The sequence below is a fragment of the Lycium barbarum genome, chromosome 10, assembly GCF_019175385.1.
Source record: "Lycium barbarum isolate Lr01 chromosome 10, ASM1917538v2, whole genome shotgun sequence".
Taxonomy (NCBI): domain Eukaryota; kingdom Viridiplantae; phylum Streptophyta; class Magnoliopsida; order Solanales; family Solanaceae; genus Lycium; species Lycium barbarum.
The window spans coordinates 95,877,928-95,904,373 of record NC_083346.1 but is presented as its reverse complement, the minus strand read 5'-3'; the positions used below and the strand labels follow the sequence as shown (position 1 = coordinate 95,904,373).

Sequence of the window (26,446 nt, the reverse complement as noted above, 5' to 3'; positions counted from 1 at the left end):
GTTCATAGCATCGGATGTCTGTTGTGTCCATGGTGGTTTTGGGGTGTGACAAGTCGTTATAGTGAAATGCGATTATAACGAATGACCATTATAGAGAGGTTTGACTGTAACAGTTTTGCATACCAAGATAGCAGCTACAATGACCTCGCCGATGAATTAGTGGAGCTTCCATTACTTTTGATTTTCCTTTTATTATTTATTTATAAATACGAACTCATGTTAGACTTTTAACATCAGTTAGTCCCAGGGATCAAAATCACACGTTTGGTTTAATTGAAGGTTTAATATGCTGAGTAAGATAATATAGGGATCAAAACTGTTAATACACATTAACTCAGGGACTAAAATTGTTATTCTCCCGAAAAAAGTTTAAAACTTTCAAATTTATGTCGACTAGAAATAAAAACTGAAATGTAATATCCGTACATAATTATTAAAACATCATTGTACTTTTTAATGATACACGACGAAACTACAGACATGCATAATGGAAAATTATATTTATAATGGTTGGACTAATACTTTATGAATGATATCCTTTAGCTTGGTTTTGGAGTTTGTATATATATCTTCATCCTTGTAGAGGAGATTAATGGCACGGGTTAAATTGAGTACTCGCACAAGGATAGGCGTGGGTGCAGGCATCGGATAAAGGCAATTTTCATTTATGTCTTTCCACGCATTGGCTACAAGTTTCTCCAAATTCACATAAGCCTCTTGATTTGAACAACCAAACTCCTTTGTATAGCTTTCAACTGCTGATGCTACATGCCCTCTCTCTTGTTCAAACTAAACACAAAAATTTTACCAAGTTAAGATTCAAGAATATACAGCCCAACATAATATATTACATTTACACCCACATAGCCTTATTTTCAGAAAGCTTTCTTTATGGGTTTTACGTTTACAAATTTAACCTTTAAAAGTTTAGAGAAAATTACACTGTATATTAATTGGGGCAACAAAGCTACCAAAATTCACCCCTTTTTTTAATTCTTACAAAAAATGACCCAAACTTTTTTGTTTCTCTCTCTCTCTCACTCTCTCACTCTCTCTCTCTCTCTGCCTTCTTATATGTTTATATATGTTGGTATAAGTATCTATATGTTTGTATATTTTGGGCTATTTTTTTGCAATGTAAGTGACTAACTTGTATATTTATGAAATTTTCCCTTTAAGTTTATGGAAGAAGTTCATTAGTCTTTCACTATCAAATTGGACCAAATGATATCAAACTCAAAACCCATGGATAGGAGCTGTTGAGCCATTATTTAAGAGCGCAATGAGTTCTTATATGTAAAGTAGGAAAAAGTTACTCCCTCCGTCCCAATTTATGTGAAGCGGTTCGGGATACGAGCACTACAAAAGAATAGGTAATTTGTGAAGGTTGAAAGTTGCAATTCGCGGGAGTTTTAGCCTCCTTAAGCAATTAGCGGAGGCTAAAGTCCCCGTGAATTGTAACTTTCAACCTCCGCAAATTATCCTTTTTTTTGTAGTGGAGGGTCAAAACACTTCATTTTAGTTATGAATTGGATATACGAAATAAAATTTATATATTTGAAAACTATACGGAAAGTACTACGAGTCAAAATAAAAAATGATTCAAAATACATGTAAAATGTTTGAGAAAATTATCGTGAAAGAAAAATTGTTTGACCCTCAAACAGTAACACCTCCGAATAGAAAGACAAAAGGTCTAAAGTAAGATGTGGGATGAAGGAGGGACGGGTAGGTTCTATAAATCATACTCTCGAAATGGCTTCTATCAAACCAAAAAGAAGCAAAGGAAGAAATGTTTTACATTAATTTTGTTTCTAACAAATTTAAGGTGATCTTAAAAATTGCTAAAAACACGAGCATGGAAGTGCCATAAGATAAAGAAGAAGAAAATGAAAATCAGAGGGGATATTTTTACCTTATGTAATCCTGTCATCCATCAATCGACAAACTACACAGGAAGCTTTTACCATCGAAGGTTCACTTGTAACCCACTCAAAGTTCTCCTTAGTGACTAATTCTCCCATACCAACCAAAGAAGTTGTGGAAAGCATCATATGACATGAAGTTACCAGTGCAACTTTCAGATACTCCTCAAATGTTGGAACATATCCAGCATGATACCACTTGAACTCTTGATAATATGCTTTCACTACTTTCTTAAGCTAGCATAATTATCAGTGGAACAATAACTTGATTAATATATTGAAAAGTTCTTTTATTCTAAAAAACTATCATATATGTTACTATGTTAGTCACAAGAAAAGAACTGAAAATGGGCATTGTGGAACATATATGTTTTATTGACGTTGAGGTGCTAAGTATGATTTTATTTTGTTGTTCTTGTAGAATGTTACAAATAAAATTTGTCACCTTACGAAAAAGGTTTTGGTTTTTCTGTGGCAGGATAAAAATTCAACTAGAGCGACTTTGTAACAGAAAACTTAAAAGTTAAGTGACACTATTGATACAAAACTAAGTTAAACGTCTTTACTAAATAATTTCACATTGTGAGTGATCGTTTGAGAAATTTACTCAACATTATTAATATAGTAAAAAGAGGTGTGCACAGAGCATATACTTTACAATTTTATAGCAACTTTCTTTAATTTTCTTTCGAAGAATATAATTACATATAAAGCTGTGATGTAACCTTGTGTAATCATAAATTTGAATTTCCTTCTTCTGCCAAAGAAGATGCATTGTGCTATATAGTTCATAGGAAATACACTTCTTCCTTATGATCTAATTATTGAACCGTGTTTTAGGGATGAAACCTTTCTTCAACATTTTTCGTGTTTTAGGAGATGAAATGATTTATTAGTTTCCAAACTGTCAACTTTGTATATTGCCCTTACCTCAGCTTTTGCATAGAGAATTCGGTAGGATTTGTTTTCCTTTGCCAACAACTCTTCCATTTCAGCATAAGTATTAAAAAGATAATGGTATAGGAGCTTAAGGCATGGAGGTAGCTGCTGTGGTGCATTTATGTCCCATCTGTGCAATAAGAATTTCGAACTAAGTCAATGTTTACTCATATATGGATCATCTGTTAAAATATATATACTCATTATTTTATATGTTAAAACTTCTCCTTTGAATGGCATCCGTGAACATTTCAAGTTCATCGAGTGTTCCATACACATCGTACAAATCGTCTAATATGGAGGCAAGGGAGATTACTTTGGTTGTGAATCTTCGCGCAATATAATATCGAGGCTCAAAGTACACTCCTAATATCCAAAAATAGGCTTCTACCAGACGATTTCGAGCAAATGAGAAATTTCTTTCAACGTCCAAATCTTTCCACCACCTAAGTACAATAAAATTCAATAAATCATATGGTTGCCCACTCATGTTAAGTATATATTAAACATATATCATTTAATTGCATTGCATATGTACGTACCTTGTAATACCACTTAGCTCTTTCTGATGTACCTTCTGCAACATGTTGAAGTCTAGTCGTGCAAATTGTAACAGTACTTTATTATGTTCAGGATTGTCTTGATAAATATTTATGTACTGCCTTGTTGCTACTCTTGCTAAGGTTCTGCGAATTGGCATCTTTAAGGCATGAATTACTTGTTTAACAAAATATCCACTTAAGTTAGGCACCATGGATTTAAGGCACTTGGTAGTGAAAGTTAATGCTTCCTCTAAAATATTCTCTCCACCAACTCCGAGATGTGCTGCTTCATACAAGCTCAAAATTCCTTTAACGTCGCTAACCAATGCTTCCTTAAAATTCCCTTCATCATCTTTAAATGTTTCGAAGACATCTATTTGAAAATTAAAAATTCAAAAATAAAAAACTTTTAATTAAAGTTATTTACATACTTCGACATGCTAGATCTAGGGTGTGTTTGGTACGAATGAAAATGTTTATCCGTGGAAAATATTTTTTTGGAAAATAAGTGAGAAAGTTGTATTGTCCCAATCAATGTGGGCATGGGGTGTTGTGATGTGTTGTAGTATGGTAGGGGACAATCAATTTGGAATGCAATCATAGAACTTGATTTTTCTATTTTCACTAGGCAAGTAGTCATTTTTCTTATTTAATGAACTTGTTTTCCTAGAGAAAATGTTTTTCACAAATCAAAAAACATTTTCTCCATACCAAACACACCCAAAGTGCAAGAAGTTACTAACCGCATGAGACATTATATCCAGCTTGTCTTAATAATCGAAATTGAAGAGCAACGGTCTCAAGCTTATCAAATTGACTGCAACTGTTGTTGTAGATGTTTTTAAGTGATTCCTCAATATCGGTTTCAAAATGATATGACATTCCTAATCGTTGCACCATATCAATGAGCTCTAATTTTCGTGTCGATGCTAGTAGCATCTTCCTCACCTCATTTCTAAGCCGTTCAGCTTCTTCTTCCTCATGACGATCAATCTCCTTCAATGGTAGTATTCGAATAAGAATTTAAGTTTTGTGCACTGTCATTATATTAATATATATAGCTAATTTTAATGAAGCGGAGGTTTACCTAACCCCTATATGTATACTTCTGAATTAATGATGTGCTAAACAAAATAAACAATCAAGCTTATGAAAAGTTTATACGAAAAAAATATGCATTGATTTTATAAAAATAACATCGTGTAGTAAAAAAATAAAACGTAGCACCATTAATTATAATAACTTTCTGCGTCTTTATGAATATAGAAAGATTAAGTAAGCAAAAATTAAGATTGATATATTATGTGTTATTTAATTACCGTAGATGAAGAATCATATGCGAGGAAATAGTCTCCCCAAACACTTGGATGGTAATCTACAGACCGACGAGCTGATTTAGGAACATTATTGTTAACCTCCATCTTCCCTATTTTTTGGCTAGACTTGAAAGTTTTGACTACTAATTTGAATTGTACATATTGCTTCCTCTTTCATGCTTCATTTATATTACACATTTTGGCATGTCACACGATGGTGAGCATGCAAGTGGACATTAATATAATGGAAGTAAGGTAAGATGACAATCTTCTTTTTTGAAGAAGGAATATATAATTTGTGTAAGTTAGAATTAATTTGTAATATATTCTTCAAATTAAACAAAGTTGAAACATTATTTGTTGTTTTGTACTTTGTAATAAAAACAGTAAGCTTCTGGAGTGTGATAAAATCTGGACAGTCTAATTTCACAATTTTTGGTTGTCCTTTGGCCACTAACAAGCTAGAGGGTTGCAAACCATATCCTCTCGAATTCAGTTTACTATGAACATATCTTATCATAATTCCGACAAAGTATATCTTAGTATAAGATTTGGACAATCCTGTGTTGCTGACTTTTGGTATATAATATAAGCAAAGCAAGTGAAATAAGATAGCGTAAATAATGTGTATACAAATACAATCACCCCCTCTGCAACTGTCATTCTGTGTAATAACATTTCACTATGTCAGAATATATTTATTTGAATAATGCGATTTTGCATGTTATATTTTACTTCTCTATGTAACAACATTGTATCTATAACTATATCACTACCCAAATAAATTGTATATACCAAACAGCCCTATGTCGAAATCACAATTAAAGAAGGGAAAAATTCATAGCTAACTATAGAATTTAAATTATTTACCCTTGTAGAAGAATGTGGGACCACTGATGTAACTTAAGTGTAATCACTAAACGTAATTAATTAGAGTTAGTTGAGTTAGTTACACTTGATTAGTTGGCTCGTTATTTTAGAAAGTAGGTCGGTTAAGTATGTATATATATACAAGGCAGTTAGGATATACAACAGTACAGTTTCATTTCATCAATACACAGAATGAGATATTTTCTCTTCTTTCTTCCTCTCTAAGATTTCATCTCCATTAATGCTTCCATATCTGAGCTCCTTAACATGGAATCAGAGCATCCAAGTTAAACCTGCTATTAGCTTAGTATAGTTGAAGTTGAGATGAACTCTTAGCTCGTAAGAAATTTTTTGTGCGGTTTTGATTCGAAGAAAATTGGCGATTTTGCAATCTCTCTTTGATCGATTTAAATTCAAGTTTCTGCATCAATTTTCAGTTGATTTGAGTGTTGTTGTGTTAGATTGTTTCAAATCAAAGTCTAACAATGGCACTAGTAGATGAAACCATTAATGGCGCAAGTGGAGCTACAAGTCAAACTCATGATCAAAATTCACAGCAAACTGATGAAGAACACCACAATCATCCTCTTTGCATTCATCCTTTGAATACACAAGGTTCAGTTCTCATCTCTATAAAGCTTCAAGGTTCTAAAAATTACTCGTTATGGAGTAAATCTCTGAAAATTGTACTGTTAGGCAAAAATAAACTGGGTTTTATTTTGGAAACCTGTCACAAAGAAAATTATGATGCCAGTTTTCATGAACTTTAGGATAGATGTAATGCAATTGTGTTTGCGTGGATTATGAACACTGTTTCAAAGTATTTGGTTAGTGCTGTGATTTACGGTTCTGATACGCATGCTGTGTGGGAAGATCTAAGAGAGAGATTTGATAAGGTCAATGCTTCTAGAGCATTCTATTTGCATAGGGAGAATGCGCCTCTTACTCAAGGTACTTCCTTTGTATTAGTATACTTCACTAGACTTAAAGAGTTATGGGATGAGTTTGGTGCATTGGTTCCCCCTCCCTCATGTCCTTGTCCGGAGTCCAAACAATACAATGAATACTTTCAACTGCATAAGTTGTGGCAGTTCCTCATGGGACTGAATGATTCTTATGACTATGCTAGAAGTCAAGTTCTCATGACTTCTCCTTACCTAATATCAATCGAGCCTATGCCATGATCATAATTGTTGAGAGTCAAAGGAAGAATCTACAGGGAAATAACATGTTCACTCAAGGTGAGAGTAGTGAGTCTGCTTTGATGAGTAATAGGATTCAAAACATTGGAGGCTATAGCAATCTTAGTGGTAGTCATGGGAGTTTGAATAAGTCTGCTATGCAGAGTAATAGAATGTCAAATAATGGAGGAGGTAATGGTGGTTTCAGGTCCAGAAACAACTCTGGAAAATCATCCATATACTGTGACCATTGCAAGTTTAGGGGTCACACCAAGGATAATTGTTACAAGCTACATGGTTATCCATCAGACTACAAATACAAAAAGAAAGGAGGGTACTCTAACACCTATGCTAACAATGCTACCAACACTGGCAACCTTTCTCCAGATGATCAAGGATATGCAGCTCAGTATTCTTCTCAGGTCAACAATGTTCCTTTGCCTTCTCATTTCAACACCCTCAACATAACTCTTCTATCAGTTCCACCATTTACATCAGAACAATACTCTCAAATCCTTAACATGCTAGGCAAAGGAAAAGGTAAGATGGTTGATGCAGTAGCAAACACAGCAAAGGTTGATTCTGCAGAAACATCTGGTACATCAGGTACTATCTGTCACGACCCGCCTAGGGGGCCATGACGGGTACCCGGAGCTGACTACCGAGCACCACTCATGCTAATCATCATACTCATCTTAAATGCATTTACTATTCTCAACACAACTAGCCATAAGGAAACCTTTATCACTTCCAAAACATATCTACAATCATATGCATACGACCTTCGGGCTATCAAAATAAGTTACAAATATACAATGTGATCATCATGGGGCATCTAGTACCCACACGTACGTATCTACGAGCCTCTACTAGAGTACTAAACATAAAGACGGGACAGAACCCCGTCGTGCCCAAACATATGCACAAAAGAATATGATCATAAGTAGCACCTCCGGAATAGTGGAGTGCTCTTGCGAATCTGCTGATAAGCTCCTACAGATCTGCACTGTCTCCCTGTCTACCTGTGGGCATGAACATAGCATCCAAAAAGAAAAGCCGTCAGTACGAACATTGTACTGAGTATGTAAGGCATGAATAATATTAACATAATAGAGAAATAATGGAGCATGAGGTGAAGATATAACCTGCTTAGCCTTTAAAAGAAAACACATGTTATACATATCACATATACCATCATCGTTAACCAGCGTCCGGGTAACCATCGCACGCCGCCCACTAATGGTGTCATGTCCGGCCATATAGGCACGGTGTAATAATATGCAGCCCGCCTTCGCGGTGACATGTCCGTCCATCTAGGCACGGTGTAATCGTATACAGCCCGCCTTCGCGGTGACATGTCCAGCCACCTAGGCACGGTGTAATCTCATCCTCGTATACTTATCATAAAGCATGCATTAGAACTCAAAGATAATCTATAACTATGTCAGGGTGACGTAAGGTCGAGAACCCCCTATTCCATTATGGAGTCATCATAATCATCATACCTCGCCTTGAAGGAACTAGCATCACAAGGTGGGTCTAGCAATAATGAATAACATCAAAGAATCGTACAAGGATCATTAGCTTCATGGAAATATCATATCATAAGCTTTAGGATCTCTAGGCTCAGACTCATCATCATCATTATCATACTCTCGACATATCTCTTATCTTTGTCTCATAAGAAGCTCTTTACAAACATTGACTCATATTTTTCGGAATATAAGAAGGTCATGGAAAGATAAAGGGGGTCATGTTATAGGAATCATGCCTTAGTAAAAAAAGGGACTAGCCTGACTGTCACGACCCAACCCCGTGGGCCGCGACCAGTGCCCTAGCTGGGCACCTATACGTACCCGATACCCAAATTAGCATATTATCAGAATAATAATATAATAATAACATTAGTGGATGCTACAGAATTTAGCCGAAGAGCAGACTTGGCACACAGAAGCCGATAAGGCTATCATAAAACAAAACATCCCAAACATATGTACAGAACCCACACAGATGTATCCACAGACCTCTACAGAACATATCATAATCATAAGACGGGACAGGGCCCCGTCATACCCTGAACAAAGTACATATCCAGATAGCAGTGACAGACTGTACCAAAAGATGGGCTCTGTAGAAGAGAGCGCCCCAAAATAGCAGAAATGGGATCCTAAACGTGCGGATCAGCAAACCTGTCGTATGTACCTGCGCGGCATGAAAACGCAACCCCCGAAGAAAGGGGGTCAGTACGAAATATGTACTGAATATGTAAAGCGGAATCACAGAAGTCAAATCATAATGATTACAGAAAATGGGTACAAAATCCAGAGTGTCAAATGCATATTTCCAAATCAGACAGAATGTGTACAGAAACATATGTCATATCATATCCGATCCCTGCCACGGGACTCGGCAGACAGAACGTGGTCACCCTCCCGACACTGGTGCCACAATACAGAGGAATCAGAAAAGGGGCGTGGCCCCGTATCATATAATATCATATCAAAATGGCCATAACAGATCAGATCAGAATAGGCGGACATGGCACATCATACTCCACAGACCCATGTACGCGTATACCTGCCCCCTCACATCGGGACGCGGCGAACAATGCAGAGAATTACGCTTGACAACATATCCTGGCCCGGGCTCAGTGTGGGAAACATTGGGACATCCACGAATGGAGTAGTGAGAGACTAATGCAATTTAAAAATATAATAAATGTTTTCAAGACTCGATGAAGCGTATCAAAGACAAACAAATCCAATGGGGTCGGACGGAATCATAATAAATGTATTTCGGATATCATAATAAATTACAGAAGTATAACTTTCCCGAAGTCATTCCGAGTGTCAAAATAATTTATAATATTTAACAGAATATTTAAAATAATATTCGTTAAGCGATTAGTAGGGTAATTAAAACATTTCTTTCAAAAATCGCTTAAAAAGGAAGCTTTAACACATTAGGGGCAAAACCGTAAATAGCGGGCCCGCCTTGGGACAAACAAGGCGGCGGGCTCGAATTGTGCCCTCTAAGCATATAGTATCACCTAAAAAGGTTATACAAACATTCTATGATTTTCTGAATAATTTAGAGCAAAATTGCATAATTTCAGAAAAAGCGTATCAAAATGGTTCAATTCTACTGAAGGAAAAACTGAAATTTTGTCTTGCGGATTCCGAGGGCCAAGAGGTCCTTCGAGGCCCGGATCCGACCCTAACACACTAGGGGCATGCCAAGGGAAGAATTGGGGTTGCTTTACATACCTTTCGCGCTCCTTAAGCCTTTCCAAACTCACTTCCCGTTTCGTCGAAAAACTGCAATTGGTCAAGTTTACCAATTGTGAATTATTAATGCCATTATTTCAACTTTAAGCATATTTGGCTACCGAAATTTCGGCAGCACTTCCCCTATACATATGACACCCCGAGAATTCAACTCGGCTATAAATCATCAACAACAACCCAAACGACAACAACAATATCAACAATGAACATTAAAAACACAAATATCCTTCAACTAGTCATTTTTCTCACAAGTTGACATAATCTTCAATTCAACCCAACTTTCAACTAAGATCAATAATTTCATATTCAACAACCATCATGATCATCACCATATAGTTCTAGAAACATTTCATATCGTTTTCCTTAAGATATACACTCGATATACATGATATACAATCTTCCGCCAAAATCATAACTTATGCAAAACATCAAATCTTTGGCATACAACTTCATAACAAGTTTCCAACTTTCAAATTCATCAACCATAATCATAATTCACATCTTAACAACTTCATTTCCATAATATCACAAAATTATTCTAAAGTGACATAATCATCTACATTCCAACTTCAACCAAAATTCATTCAACTTTCATTCCCAATATAATTTCCATCATAACCACAACTAGAATGCAACATAAAATTCAACTCATATATGTATACAACATATATACACCCATGGCTACATATATATATACATACCCACTTTGCAAACTTCCTTATTTCCATAATTTCTACTCATTTCCACATACCACAACATAAACAAACCTTCATAACATAAGAAAAAGGAATTGATTCTTACCTTTTTCTACAAACTTCTTCACTTGAACAAGTTGTCAACTTGAATAAATAAGTGCTCCTTCTTCCAAAACAATTACACCAAGTTGTAGAGGACACTTAATTTAGTAGGAATTCAACAAGAAAATAATTTTAGAGGCAAGATTTTGAGGGGTGATTTTTCTATGGCCAAACCCGAAATGCACTCTTTTTGTTCTTGTTTTTCTCTTGTTTTTCCTCCTATTCTTTCTCTTGAAAGTTCTATGGAATTTGGATGATTAAGTGGTCTTTTATTCATTGACCACATGACTTAATTCCATGGGCTTGGATCCTTTTTATGGACCATGGCCGAATGGCTCCTCACTTGGGCCTGAATTTTTTTTTTCATTTTTTTGGGCCAACTCGGTTGGTCCCGAGTTGGGCCTAGCCCACTGACCTTTCGACCTTAAAACGTTCATATCTCCTTGTACCGACGTCACCTGGGAACCCACGACCTATGGATGGAAAGCTAATTCAATTATCTACAACTTCTATTTCAAGGTATTTTCGAAATTCCAAACTTACAATACAGTTTTTGCCCCCCAAAGTCAGGTCACCCGAAAACGTTTTCTTAAAAAATATTCGTTTGGAGGGTTTCCACTTTGATTTGGTCCAAAGGTACTTCATGAGTTGTGTTTAACTTTACATATGTGATTCATATGACTTTTCAGATGTTCCAAAAAAAATCTCGATATGTGGGCCCCACCCCAGCAGATGCTCCGAGGTTCAAAAATACGGGATATAACACTGACATACCTTTACGTTTCGCTAACTTTATCACTTGAACGCTTCCCTCCGATATTCACGTTTCTACATTCAAGAGAGTTCGTACTAAAATTAGATAATCGAAAACATACTTAAGCTTAAGCTAAAGCTAACGAAAAATTGGTAACATCTCCTTTATTTCGATAACTTTCCCCCACATAATAAACAACTCTCAACATCAATAAAAACACCCACAATATCTTAATCAACAACTTCATCAAGCTAGACATTATTAAATACTCAACATTCCCTATCAAACTCCTTTATAACCCTAACTATAGCACCATATCGTATCCGTGCACCACACCATATCCATCCTCATATAATGCCTCTACAACATCTTTAATACTATTTATAGCAAGATTATACTCATTACATATCAAGAACTATGATTCAAGAATATTACTATTTTCATATTTATACTCCATATTCTCCCCCTTCCATAATCCAAGTCTTTTAACCTCTCAATACTCTTAATAACATGAATTGAACATAAAGCTTACCTTTGATGATGTAGGAATGGACTTTGAATGGAATTACTTCACTTGGAGAAACCCCTATTTCCACACCAAAAGATTCTTGGTGCCCACAAACCCTTGAGAGTACTCTCACACTTGATTCCACAATTACTTAGTGTTTTCTCCTTGATTTCTTTTGGGTATATGATGGTATAATGAGAGAGTTTTTCTAGAACTTTCAGGACTTAGAGAGAGACTCAAATCTGAAAATTTGGAGTCCAACTCGTCTATTTATAGCTGGAACTGGAATGTTCCAAATAAGCGGTTCGACGGTCACGTCGACTTGTCGACGACCCGTCGATCTGCTTCTGCAGATCGAAAGTTGCAGAGCCATATTGTCGTGGCGATCAACGGCCCGTCGATGTGTCGACGGTCCGTCGACGTGTCTCGTCGATCGGTTTCTGTAGATTAAAATTCTCAGAACATAACGACGGTTCATATTGACGGCCCGTCGACATGGTCGACGGTCCGTCGATAATGTCTGGTGTCTGCAGATTCCCCTGAAGCTGCTCAGCTTGCGTCGGTTCAATCCGTTCAACTTCTAATCCTGTAATATACCTGGAATACTTGCTAGTACCTCCATACACGGGATAAAATACTTAGCATCCCAATACTCGAGTATAAATCTCCATTTCGAGGCATACTTGACTAGAAAACCATAAGTTTTTCCTACCATAACAACGAGAGGTGTAACATTCTTCCCCCCTTTTAAAACATTCGTCCTCGAATGTTATGTTCTCGGGAATCCTACAAAAATTTCGCTAGAGATGGCGCTACCATCCTGTCACAACAGCCCATAATAACATTGCCTCACAAGGCTACAACACAATAGTAAGAAATTATGGCCACACGCGACCAAAAGCATAAAAAAGAAAGCATACATACCTCATAATATTGATGTCTCATCTTGGATCTCTCCAGGGGGTTGGAATAAGTGCGAGTACTTGGACTTCATGTTTTCTTCCGCTTCCCAAGTCATTTCCACTTGATTATTGTTCCGCCACAAGGCCTTAACTGAGGCTACCTCTTTATTTCTTAGTTTCCGTACTTGCCTATCTAGTATGGAAATAGGAACCTCCTCATAAGTCAACCTTTCTGTCACTTGGACATCATCTACCAGCACGATCCTAGTAGGATCTCCGAAACACTTACAGAGCATTGATACGTGGAAAACTGGATGGACTGATTCAAGTTTTGAGGGTAGGTCCAATTCATAAGCTACTTGACCCACCTTGCGAACAATCATCTAAGTTCCAATGTATCGAGGACTTAACTTTCCCTTCTTACCAAATCTCATCACGCCTTTGATCGGTGATACCTTTAAGAATACCCAATCATTAACTTGGGATTCTAAGTTTCGCCGACGATTGTCCGCATAAGATTTCTGAGGACTTTGCGCTGTCAATAGTCGATCTCGGAAAAACTTTGTGCTAAGTCTTACCTGAGTACCCAAACCTTCTTGGAAAGACTTCCAGAATTTGGCTGTAAATTGTGCTCCTCTAGCCGTGATAATAGATATCGGTACACCATGGATTCGTACTATCTCCTTAAGAGATAACCTTGCATAATCTTCCGCCAAATATGTGGTTCTAACTGGAAGAAAATGAGCTGATTTCGTGAGTCTTCCACGATCACCCATATGGAGTCATATTTACTTCGGGAATGAGGTAGCCCTACAATGAAATCCATGTTAATCACTTCCTATCAAGTTAGAATCTCCATAGCTTGCAATAATCCTCATGGCTTTTGATGTTCCATTTTCACTTGTTGGCAATTTAGACATTGAGCTACAAATTCCGCTATGTCCTTCTTCATTCCATCCCACCAATACATTAGCTTGAGATCGTGATACATCTTTTGTCGCCCCTGGGTGAATAGAATACTGAGAATAATGAGCTTCTTCTAGAATCCGACGACATAGTCCCGCAATATTTGGAACACATAGCCTGTCTCGGTATCTAAGAACTCTATCTGTAGAAACTTCAAATGGCGACTTCTCTTTCTCATAAAATGTATCTCTATAGTGGCTCAACTCACCTCCATATCTAAGGATGAAACAATTGGGTTGTGAATACCAATTCCTGCATTGCCTAAATCAATTAGGCGAACTCCAAGGCTGGCTAGTTGGTGGAGCTCACGAATCAATTCTTTCTTCTCCGAAGGAACCTCACATAGACTTCCCATTGATTTATGGCTAAGTGCATCAGCTACTACATTCGCCTTCCCAGGATGATATAAAATGCTCACATCATAATCTTTCAGTAACTCTAACTACCGCCTCTGCTGAAGACTCAACTCCTTCTGCTTGAAAATATATTGGAGACTCTTGTGATCTGTGTAAATATCAACATGTACACCATACAAATAGTGTCTCCACATCTTTAGTGCATGAATAACCACGGCCAATTCAAGATCATGGGTCGGATAGCTCTTTTCATGTTTTCGCAACTGCCGGGAAGCATAGGCAATAGCTTTGTCGTACTGCATCAACACAGAGCCTAACCCAACACCGGAGGCATCATAATACACAACATAGCCATCTGGCCCTTCTGGGAGTGTCAGGACTGGGACTGAAGTTAATTTATCTTTCAATTCCTGAAAACTGCGTTCACAAGCATCAGTCCATTGAAATTTTGCTAATTTCGGAGTTAGCTTCGTCAATGGTGCTGAAATAGAGGAAAACCCTTCCACAAACCTTTTGTAGTAACCTGCCAATCCCAGAAAGCTACGGACTTCTGTAGGCGTTGTAGGCCTTGGCCAAGTCTTCATAGCCTCTATTTTCTGATTATCAACTCGAATGCCATCAGCTGAAATGATATGACCCAGAAAATTTACAGAATTCACATTTTGAAAATTTAGTATACAGTTCACGAGTCTGAAGAACTCCAAGGACAATACGCAAATAGTTTGCATGCTCGAATTCTCTCTGAGAGTATACCAGAATATCATCAATGAACACGATCACGAATAGATCTAAAAGAGGCCTGAATACATTATTCATCAAATTCATAAACACCGCCGGAGCATTAGTCAACCCAAATTACATCACCCGAAATTCATAGTGGTCATATCTCGTTCTGAAAGCTATTTTAGGAATATATTCTTCTCTAACTCTCACTTGATGATAACCTGACCTCAGATCTATTTTGGAAAACCAATTGGCACCTTGTAATTGATCAAACAAGTCATCAATTCTTGGTAGCGGATATTTATTTTTTATCGTCACCTTATTCAACTGCCTATAATCAATACACATTCGTAAAGAACCATCTTTCTTGCGCACAAATAGGACAGGTGCTCCCCACAGCATTGAACTGGGTCTAATGAATCCTTTCTCAAGTAAATCTTTCAGTTGTGCCTTTAGTTCTTTCAATTCTACAGGAGCCATTTGGTAAGGAGGAATAGAGATTGGTTTAGTATCTGGTAACACATCAATAGCAAAATCAATCTCTCTTACCGGAGGAAGGCCTGGAAGTTCATCTGGAAATACATCCAGAAATTCATTCACTACCGGGATGGATTGAAAAGTCGGTGGCTTTGCTTTGGTGTCATGAACTTGGACTAGGTGATAAATGTAGCCTTTGCTATCATCTTCCTTGTCTTAAGGTAGGAAATAAACCTTCCTCTGGGAGACGCTGTATTACCTTTCCATTCGAGCACAGGCTCTCCCGGGAATTGGAACCGAACTACTTTCATTCTGCAATCGACATTGGCATAACAAGAGGCCAACCTATCCATACCTATAATCACATCAAAATCTAACATTTCCAGCTCAACTAAATCAACTTTAGTCTGATGATCACATACCACAATCACACAGTTTTTATACACTTGTCTAGCTATTACCGGGTCACCAACAGAAGTAGATACCTCAAAAGGTTTCATTGGCTCGGGTTTCACTCAAATACGATCAGCAATATACAGAGTGATATAAGACAACGTGGAACCCGAATCAATCAACGCATAAACATCATGAGAGAATATAGTCAATATACCTGTAACCATATTTAGGGAGGACTCAAGATCCTGACATCTGGCTAAAGCATAGATCCGGAGCTGAGCGCCCCCTGAACTGGACGCTCCCTCTCTGCCCGTACCACGGCCTTCTGGAATCTGGGGAATCTGCCCTATCGGGCGCACAGATGAGGAAGAACCGGCTGCTGATCCTGTGGGCTGAACCCCACCTCTACCGTACCTCGAGGGATAATCACGCATCAAGTTCCCAGTCTGTCCACAAACATAACAAGCATCTGAACCTTGGCGACACGGGCCCGAATGTAACTTTCTGCACTGACTACATCGTGGGACCGGTGATCCCCTCTGACTATAATCACCTCCAAATTGGGAACCTGAAGCCCTCGAGCTCTGGCCTTACCCTGAATGAATGGAGCGGTCAAATCTCCTGCCTGCAAAACCGGCAGATGCACTAGTCGCTGACTGGCTTGAATATCTAGAATACTACTGCATCGATCCCCCTTTATAGTCGCTGCCGGCACCAACAGATCTAGCCGTCTTACTCTACCTTCTATCAATATCACGCTCACCCCTCTGCGACTGTTGTTGTTCTTCTAAATTCTGGGCGTGAGCCTGAATACGGGAAATATCCATCCCTTCCTACAATGAAGCTGTCAAGCAATCTTCAAACAAATGTAGCCCTAAGTCACTCACAAATCTATGCACTCTATCTCCCATATTGGTCACCATAGTGGGAGCATACCGGGATAATGAATTAAAGTGAAGGATATACTCCCGAGCACTCATATTCCCTTGCTTTAGATTCAGAAACCTATCTGCACAGGCCCTTCGAACCTCAGGTGGAAAATAATGGCGAAGGAAACCAACCACAAATTCTTGCCAAACCGGGGCAGGTGCATTCTCCTTTCTCAAAGATATCTAGTTATTTTACCAAAGAACGGCCACATCCCGGAGTCTATAAGATGCTAATTCCACGGATTCAATATCGGAGGCATGGATGATTCTCAATGTTCTCAGCATCTCATCAATAAAACCTTGCGGGTCTTCATCCGGCTTTGACCTGAAAAATTCTGAAGGATTTAAACTCATGAAATCACGGGCTCTAACACTAGTCGCCCTATCACCTGAACCCGTACTCTGCTGTTGTACCTGAGCGGCAACTAACTGTGTCAATAGCTGAATAACTTCGGTCATTTGTTGACCCGAAGCAGCCGGTGGAGGAACTAGAGGTATAGGAGCCGGCGCAGAAGCCCTTTCTTGTTCCTCTAAACTAGGCGGAGTGTGAGAAGTATTGGATGGAGCCTCATTCTGAGATTCACCTTCTTCTATACTTGTTAATGGCTCCCTTTCCACCCGCTGTGTTGTAGTAGCCTTGCCCTTCTAGGCGGCGGTGGCTTTTCTCTTTACCGGCATCGCTGAAATCATAACACACAATTAGGGAGGGGAAAAATCTTATAACATGGCTTTAAGGCACGATCTAGTAAGAAGAAGAATGGTCATCTTTTCTAAATGTCGCGCAGCCTCTTGTTTATAAGTGTGGCGCGCTTCACAACCATAAACAAGACTCTACTGGACACGGCTCGTAAATATACCCTAGGATGGAACTGCTCTGATACCACTTTTTTCACGACCCAATTCGGGGCCATGACGGGTACCCGGAGCTGACTACCGAGCACCACTCATGCTAATCATCATACTCATCTTAAATGCATTTACTATTCTCAACATAACTAGCCATAAGGAAACCTTTATCACTTCCAAAGCATATCTATAATCATATGCATACGGCCCTCGGGCTATCAAAATAAGATACAAATATACAATGTGATCATCATGGGACATCTACTACCCACACGTACGTATCTACGAGCCTCTACTAGAATACTAGATATAAAGACAGGACAGGACCCCATCGTACCCAAACATATACACAAAAGAATAAGATCATGAGTAGCACCTCCGGAATAGTGGAGTGCTCTTGTGAATCCGCTGATAAGCTCTTACGGATCTGCACCATCTCCCTGTCTACCTGTGGGCATGAACACAGCGTCCAAAAAGAAAGGACGTCAGTACGAACATTGTACTGAGTATGTAAGGCATGAATATTTTTAACATAATAGAGAAATAATGGAGCATGAGGTGAAGATACAACCTGCTTAGCCTTTAAAGAAAACACATGTTATACATATCACATCTACCATCATAGTTAACCCACGTCCGGGTAACCATCGCACACCGCCCACTAGTGGTGTCATGTCGGGCCATATAGGCACGGTGTAATCATATACATCCCGCCTTCACGGTGATATGTCCAGCCATCTAGGCACAGTGTAATCGTATGCAGCCCGCCTTCGCGATGACATGTCCGGCCATCTAGGCACGGTGTAATCGTATCCAGCCCGCCTTCACGGTGACATGTCCGGCCACCTAGGCACGGTGTAATCTCATCCTCATATACTTATCATAAAGCATGCATTAGAACTCAAAGATAATCTACAACTATGTCGAGGTGACGTAAGGTCGAGAAACCCCGATTCCATTATGGAGTCGTCATAATTATCATACCTCACCTTGAAGGAACTAGCATCATAAGGTGGGTCTAGCAATAATGAATAATATCAAAGAATCGTACAAGGATCATTACCTTCATGGAAATATTATATCATAAGCTTTAGGATCTCTAGGCTCAGACTCATCATCATCATTATCATACACTCGACATACTCTTATCTTTGTCTCATAAGAAGCTATTTACAAACATTGACTCATATTTTTCGGAATGTAAGAAGGTCATGGAAAAATAAAGGGGGTCATGTTATAGGAATCAAGCCTTAGAAAAAGAAGGGACTAGCCTTACATACCTTTTACGTTTCGCTAAATTTATCACTTGAACGCTTCCCTCTAATATTCACGTTTCTACATTCAAGAGAGTTCGTACTAAAATTAGATAATCGAAAACATACTTAAGCTTAAGCTAAAGCTAACGAAAATTGGGTAACATCTCCTTTATTTCGATAACTTTCCCCCACATAATAAACAACTCCCTACATCAATAACAACACCCACAATATCTTAATCAACAACTTCATCAAGCTAGACATTATTAAATGCTCAACATTCCTTATCAAACTCCTTTATAACACTAACTATAGCACCATACCGTATCCATCCTCATACAATGCCTCTACAACATCTTTAATACTATTTATAGCAATATTATACTCATTACATATCAAGGACAATGAATCAAGAATACTACTATTTTCATATTTGCACTCCATGTTCTCCCCCTTCCATAATCCAAGTCTTTCAACCTCTCAATACTCTTAATAACATGAATTGAACATAAAGCTTACCTTTGATGATGTAGGAATGGACTTTGAATGGAATTACTTCACTTGGAGAAAACCCTATTTCACACCAAAAGATTCTTGGTGCCCACAAACCCTAGAGAGTACTCTCACACTTGATTCCACAATTTCTTGGTGTTTTCTCCTTGATTTTTCTTGGGTATATGATGGTATAATGAGAGAGTTTTTCTAGAACTTTCAGGACTTAGAGAGAGACACAAATCTGAAAATTTGGAGTCCAACTCGTCTATTTATAGCCGGAACTGGAATGTTCCAGATAAGCGGTTCGACGGTCACATCAACTTGCTCCGTCGACATGCTTCTGCAGATCAGAAGTTGCAGAGCCATATTGACGTGGCGATCGACGGCCCGTCGACATGTCTCATCGATCGATTTCTGCAGATAAAAATTCTTAGAACATAATGACGGTTCATATTAACGGCTCGTCAATATGGTCGATGGTCCGTCGATAATGTCTAGTGTCTTCAGATTTTCTTGAATCTGCTCAGCCTGCGTCGGTTCAATCCGTTAAACTTCTAATCTTGTAATATACCTGGAATACCTGCTAGTAGCTCCATACACGGGGTAAAATACTTAGCATCCTAATACTCTGGTACAAATCTCCATTTCAAGGCTTACTTGACTAGAAAGCCATAAGTTTTTCCTACCATAAAAACGAGAGGTGTAATACTATCATTGCTCTTATGTCTAATCTAGTTGAAAATAACTAGATAGTTCACACTGGGGCATTAAATCATATGGTTTACAATGTTAATCTTCTCAGTAAGTTAGAAGGATTGACTGCTCTGAATAAAAATAAGGTACAGTTTCTTACAGTGGAACAAGTGTCAATTAGTCATAAGGGAGAATCTCTAATACTACAAAACAAATATGTTTAGAATGTACTCTATATACCAGGATTCAAGTACAACCTGCTATCATTAGTATCAAAAATCACAACGGAATTAGATTGTGCAGTGCTATTCTTTCCTTATTTTTGTGTGTTTCCGGAACTCTCAAGTGGGAAGGTGATAGGGATTGGTAAAAAGGAAGATGGTCTCTACATCCTCAAAGCTAGTAGTGCAGATGTGGTTCTACCTGTACTGAAATAATCAGGAATAAGGTTCATCAACAAGCAACCAGGAATAAAACTTCACAACAGGGTAGTTCTAATACTGTGCATACTAGCACTAGTTCTGGCATTACTCAGCTGTGTAATACCAGTTCGTTATGGCATAAGAGGTTAGGATATGCTTCTCTGAGAGTTGTAAGATTTATTCCTTATCTGAAGAATGCGAAGTTTACTGATCATGTTTGTACTATGTGTCCTATTGCTAAGCAAACTAGGAGTCATTTCCTATTGAGTCATACTGTTTCTCCTTGTGTATTTGACCTAGTTCTTGCTGATGTATGGGGACCCTATAGAGTTCCTACTCATAATGGAAGGAGATATTTCTTGACACCAGTTAATGACTGTTCTAAATACATCTGGATTTTTTTACACAATACTAAAGCTGATATGATTGTAGTCTTGAAAGAATTCCTTCTGTCTGTTAAGATTTAGTTGGTACTGAAGTTAAGTGTCTAAGGACTGCTAATGGCATTGAGCTTTTAAATGAGCATGTTAGATGTTTGCTCAAGGATAAAGGTATTTTACATCAAAGCTCATGTGCATATACTCCTTAATAAAATGAAGTGGTAGAGAGGAGACATGGATCTATACTAGATATAGCCAGGGCTCTAAGATTTCAGACTGGTGTTCCTCCAAGGTTTTAGGGTGAATGTGTATTGCAGTCTATCTTCTAAATAGGTTATCTACTCCTCTGTTGAAGGGTATTTCCCCATTTGAAAAATTATTTTCTAGATCTCCATCTCTTCATCATCTCAGGGTGTTTGGTAGCTTGTGTTATGCAACTTGCTTAAGAAAACATGATAAATTCAATCTAGAGCAATTCCTACTGTCCATCTTGGTTATTCCTCCACTCAAAAAGGCTACATTCTATATGACTTGTGTAACAAAGTGTTTTTTGTTTACAAAGACACTGTTTTTCAAGAGGATGTGTTTCCATTTAAACATGTTCATGTTGCAACCTCTCCAGTTTTCCTGTAATTGATTTGCCTAACTATGAGATTCCTTCTTCTTGTCCTTCTACTCAGCCTACTACAGTAACTCCTGATGTGTGTGGGTCTTCACCAACCCTATGTATCACCTCATCACCTGCCCAGGATCCTTCTACTCCTATTACTCCTACTATTTCTCAAATAGCATGTCTTATTCCTGATCCTGAACCCAGACAATCCTCCAGAACTAGTAAACCTCCAATTTGGATGCATGGCTACTTTGTCCCCTCCAGAGATTCAGCCTGCTCATATCCTTTGAGCAACTATATGTCCTATGACAATCTCAGTCCCACATATAAGCTATCCTTGGCAGCTTTTTCTACTATCTTTGAACCTAGATCTTACACCGAAGCAAGTAAGGATCCTCTTTGGGTGGCTGCTATGAAAGCAGAAATCTCAGCTTTGGAAGAAAACAAGACTTAGTCTATTGTGGATTTGCCACCTGGAAAAGTTCCCATTGGCTGCAAGTAGGTGTTCAAAATAAAATACCTTGCATCTAGTGAGGTAGAGAGGTATAAGTCCAGGTTAGTTGCTAAGGGTTACCCACAACAAGAAGAACTGGATTTCAAAGAAACTTTTTCTCTTGTTGCTAAAATGGTGACTGTTAGAGCTATAGTTGTTTTAGCAGCTTGTTCATCTTGGTAGATATTTCAAATGGATGTTCACAATGCTTTTTTGCAAGGTGATCTTCTTGAGGATGTTTATATGCTTGTGCCTGAGGGCTTTGCAGTCCCGGGGGAGTGTCAAAGAGTTTGCAAGCTGCATAAATCTCTGTATGGCTTGAAACAAGCCCCTAGGCAATAGAATCTGAAACTTACAGAAGCACTGATAGATATGGGGTTCAGTCAATCACGCTATGATTACTCTTTATTCACACAGATGATGGATGGGGCCTTAATCATAATTCTAGTATATGTTGATGACCTACTGGTGACTGGAAGCAGTTTGTATCACATTGAAAAAATAATAAAATATTTACAGTCCAGATTTAAGATGAAAGACTTAGGTGAGCTTAAATATTTCTTTGGTACAGAATTCTCCAGGAGTGACAAAGGAATTCACATGTGTCAGAGAAAATATGTTGTAGAATTAGTTGCAGAAATGGGTCTTGCTGGCACCAAACCAGTTGGGACACCTCTTGGATTCAATCACAAGCTTATATCAGTCGAATTTGATAGAATTATAAAGGAAGAAGGTGTTGCAGGTCAAGTTGCAAAAGATGCTTTGCTAGAAGATAAGGGAATTTACCAGAGAACTGTTGGGAGGCTATTATACTTGACCATGACAAGGCTTGATCTTGCCTTTGTGGTACAAGTATTAAGCTAGCATATGCATGCTCCCAAGAAATCTCATATGGAAGCAGCATTAAGGGTGGTTAAGTACATAAAAGGCACTCCAGGATTATGTTTTCTAATGTCAAAAAATGGAAACAAGAAGCTTATAGCTTATTGTGACTCAAACTGGGGTTCCTGTGTTCAAACTAGAAAATCAGTAACAGGATATGTAGTGAACTTTGGTGAAACATTAGTATCTTAGAAGTCTAAGAAACAACAGACTATATCCAAGAGTTCTGCTAAAGCTGAGTTCAGGAGTATGGCAACAACTATTGCTGAGATCACATGGTTGACCGGTATGTTCAAAAAACTGGGAGTTGACATTGAAAAACCAGTTTTTTTTTTTTTTTTTGTGATAGTAAAGCTGCAATTCAAATTGCTGATCATCCAATTTTCCATGAAAGAACCAAACAAATTAACATTGATTGTCATTTTGTGAGAGAAAAGATACAAGAGAAGTTGATTCAAACACATCATATTGGCACAAGAGAGCAGATGGAAGATGTACTAACCAAGAGTTTGTGCAAGCCTCAACATGACTATTTGATTGGCAAGCTAGGGATGAAGAACTTGTTTTCATCCATTAGCTTGAGGGGGAGTAAAGAAGAATGTGGGACCAGTGATGTAACTTAAGTGTAATTAATCAGAGTTAGTTGAGTTAGTTACACTTGATTAGTTGGATAGATATTTTAGTGAATAAGTCGGTTAAGCGTGTATATATATACAAGGCAGATAGGATACACAGCAGTACAGTTTCATTTTATCAATACACAGAATGAGATATTTTCTCTCCTTTCTTCCTCTCTAAGATTTCATCTCCATTAATGCTTCCATATTTGAGATCCTTAACAACCCTCCAATACCATTTACAATGATGCCATAAATAATCAGAATTATTTTTTGATTATGTTCTCCAAAAGGCATCCTAGTCCCTCGGGACCCAGCATGTCACCTATCCCCGCAAGTCATAAAACACATAATGAACCTACAGAAAATCTCATTAAGAGAAAAGGGTTGTAATACTCAAAACGAGTGGATAAGTCATTACAAAAACTATAGATGCTAATCCTTATCTTTAATTAGTGAGGAAATAAAATTAATAAATTTGTTTTAATTTGTGTGCAATATACATCACAGTCTATTTGATTGAATTATTTATCAAAGAGGTGACTGTATTCTTTTTCTACCAACTGAATGCGGATTTTAATCTTTCTAGCCTTTTGTTAATTGCAGAAAATTTAATAGCGACATAAGAAACAAGGACACATTTTTTTCTAGGCAAGTTTGTATTGTTATATACAATCTTTCTTACTTGCAATGTTTGAATTTTCTAAAATCTTTTTGCATTTGGATGGTAAATTGGGAGATGTGTTTTGTGTTAAGTATACAGTTTTTCTATTGTTACACCAATTGAAGAAGGTCGCGTCGAAAGAGAAAGAAATAAATAAAAAGAAGAACACATGTTAAAATCTTTCTCTTTATCTTACTAAACTTTATTTCTGTTAATCCTTTGAAACATTATAATTAATCACTTTCATAAAGAGAGCTTGCAACTGTTATATATATATATTAATCCTTTGAAACATTATAATTAATCATTTTCATAAAGAGAGCTTGCAACTGTTATATATATATATATATATATATAGAAAAGGTAAAAAGGGGAAGTAAGTTGAACACAATATTATACTAGTCTCTGGATATTTTCTACCACCTCTGCAAGTCAAAGTAACAGTTGAAATTGTGTTGCAATTTTATTTTTTTCTTGCAAACGCTAATCTTATTTTCTCCATGTATTTATTACTTTCAGGGACCTGAAAATGAGTTTCGAAGTGGAAAATATAAATTCCTAAAGACGAGAGATGGATAGATAATGCTTTCGAGTGCTTGTGAAATTCACTGAAAACTCTAAACTTCTTATATTAATAGTGAATTGCGTGATAGAAATCCTAGAATTTGGATTTTTAGCTTCATCCTTATTTGAAAGGAAAAAAAAAATTCTGATCCTTTTTTGATGGCTTTTAAATAAAGTTTAAGAAATAATAGTTCAAAAATGTTGACCTAATTTATCCTTAATTAGGGAAGTGAAACGTATATACCAATATAAATGTGGGCGCTAAAGGGTCTAGAAAAAACAATCATGCTACCTTTTTTGGTTTATTCTTTTCTTTTATAGAGAGGTGCTAGGGGTCTCGAGAGTTAGATTTGGGGGTCATCTTGGGGACTGGCGGTGGAATGGAGAAATCCAGGGAAAGGTGGAGGTGAAAAAGATGGCATATTCAAAGTGGGTGGAAAGTAAGGACGAGGAGGAAAAATGGACCAATAGGGAAGGGTACATATAAGATGGCGAAGAAGGAGCCGAAGTTAGCTGTTATTGCGGCTAAAACATCATCTTTTGAATGCATGTATGTAGACTTATAAAGAAAAGGTGGGGCTAAGAAGTTGTACAAGCTTGTTGAGGCGAGAGAGAGGAGGGCATGACCTGGATAAAGTGAAATGCATCAAGGACGAGGATGGAAAAGTACTGGTGGAGGAGACACTAATTAGACGGAGATGAAAGTCTTACTTCCATAACTCTTTAATGAAAAAGGGGGCATGGACATTATACTGAAAGATTTTGAGCACTCAGAGAGTATTGTAGGTGTATTAAGTTTGATGAGGTTAAGGTACTATTCATAGGATGCACAGGGGAAGAGCGATCGGGCCTGACGAGATCCCGGTGAAATTTTGGAAGAGTGCAGGCATGCCAGGTCTGGAATGTTTGATTAATATCATCTTTAAGATGACAAAAATGCCAGAAGAATAAAGGTGGAGTACGATGGTTCCATAGTACAAGAACAAGGGGGACATCCAGATTTGCAACTATAGGGGTATCAAGCTGTTAAGACACACTATGAAAGTCTAGGAGAGAGTGGTGGAGATGAGGGTGAGAAGGGGCGTGACTATTTCAGAGAACCAATTTGGATTCATGTCGGGGCGCTTAATAACAGAATTCATTCAACTTGTGAGGGGGTTGGTGGAATAGAGTAGTATAGGGATAGGAATAATGACCTTCACATGGTGTTCATCGACCTGGATAAGGCTTGCGACAAAGTCCCTAAAGAGGTTCTATGGAGGTTCTTGGAGGTTAAAAGTGTCCCTGTGGCATACACTAGGGCAATTAAGGACATGTAAGAGGGATTCAAGATCCAAGTAAGGACAGTGGGAAGAGATTCGGAGCACTTCCCAATCATGATGGAATTGCACCAACAATCACCTATTAGCCCATTTTTATTTGCCTTTGTAACGAATATTTTGACGCGGCCTATCCAAGGAGAGGTACCTTGGTGTATGTTATTTTCGGATAACATAGTGCTGATTGAGGAGACCAGTAGGGGAGTTAATGCTAAGTTGGAGGTCTAGAGACATACTCTAAAGTCTAAATGGTTCAGGTTGAGTAGGACCAAGACCGAATACTTAGAGTATAAGTTCTGTGGCATGACGTGTGAGGCTGACGTGGAAGTAAGAC

At 38.0% G+C, this 26,446-nt stretch overlaps 3 protein-coding genes across 4 annotated transcripts; 1 reads left to right on the top strand and 2 right to left on the bottom strand.

Annotated features, from left to right (window-relative positions):
- Window positions 1-501: 501 nt before the first annotated feature.
- Window positions 502-2,915, bottom strand: LOC132613152 ((-)-germacrene D synthase-like). The gene is made up of 3 exons (XM_060327200.1): window positions 2,856-2,915; window positions 1,968-2,162; window positions 502-789 (listed from the first exon to the last, which is right to left on the bottom strand). The coding sequence occupies exons 1-3, from the start codon at window positions 2,913-2,915 to the stop codon at window positions 502-504; spliced, it is 543 nt and encodes a 180-aa protein (XP_060183183.1).
- Window positions 1,624-4,857, bottom strand: LOC132615476 ((-)-germacrene D synthase-like). 2 transcript variants are annotated; one of them, XR_009572706.1, is made up of 5 exons: window positions 4,726-4,857; window positions 4,150-4,402; window positions 3,407-3,779; window positions 2,856-3,310; window positions 1,624-2,162 (listed from the first exon to the last, which is right to left on the bottom strand). XR_009572706.1 is itself a non-coding variant. In XM_060330085.1 (4 exons), the coding sequence occupies exons 1-4, from the start codon at window positions 4,825-4,827 to the stop codon at window positions 3,073-3,075; spliced, it is 966 nt and encodes a 321-aa protein (XP_060186068.1). In that variant the 5' UTR covers window positions 4,828-4,857; the 3' UTR covers window positions 2,701-3,072. The 2 variants fall into 2 exon arrangements, 1 of the variants encoding a protein (XP_060186068.1); XM_060330085.1 differs by lacking the exon at window positions 1,624-2,162 and having other exon boundaries at window positions 2,701-3,310.
- A 1,220-nt stretch (window positions 4,858-6,077) lies between these two features.
- On the top strand, window positions 6,078-22,027 carry LOC132613151 (uncharacterized). The gene is made up of 8 exons (XM_060327197.1): window positions 6,078-6,278; window positions 6,363-6,608; window positions 6,722-7,379; window positions 20,402-20,583; window positions 20,694-20,958; window positions 21,042-21,131; window positions 21,180-21,252; window positions 21,583-22,027. Exons 1-8 carry the CDS (start codon window positions 6,078-6,080, stop codon window positions 22,025-22,027), a joined length of 2,160 nt encoding a protein of 719 aa, XP_060183180.1.
- The last annotated feature ends 4,419 nt before the right edge of the window (window positions 22,028-26,446 follow it).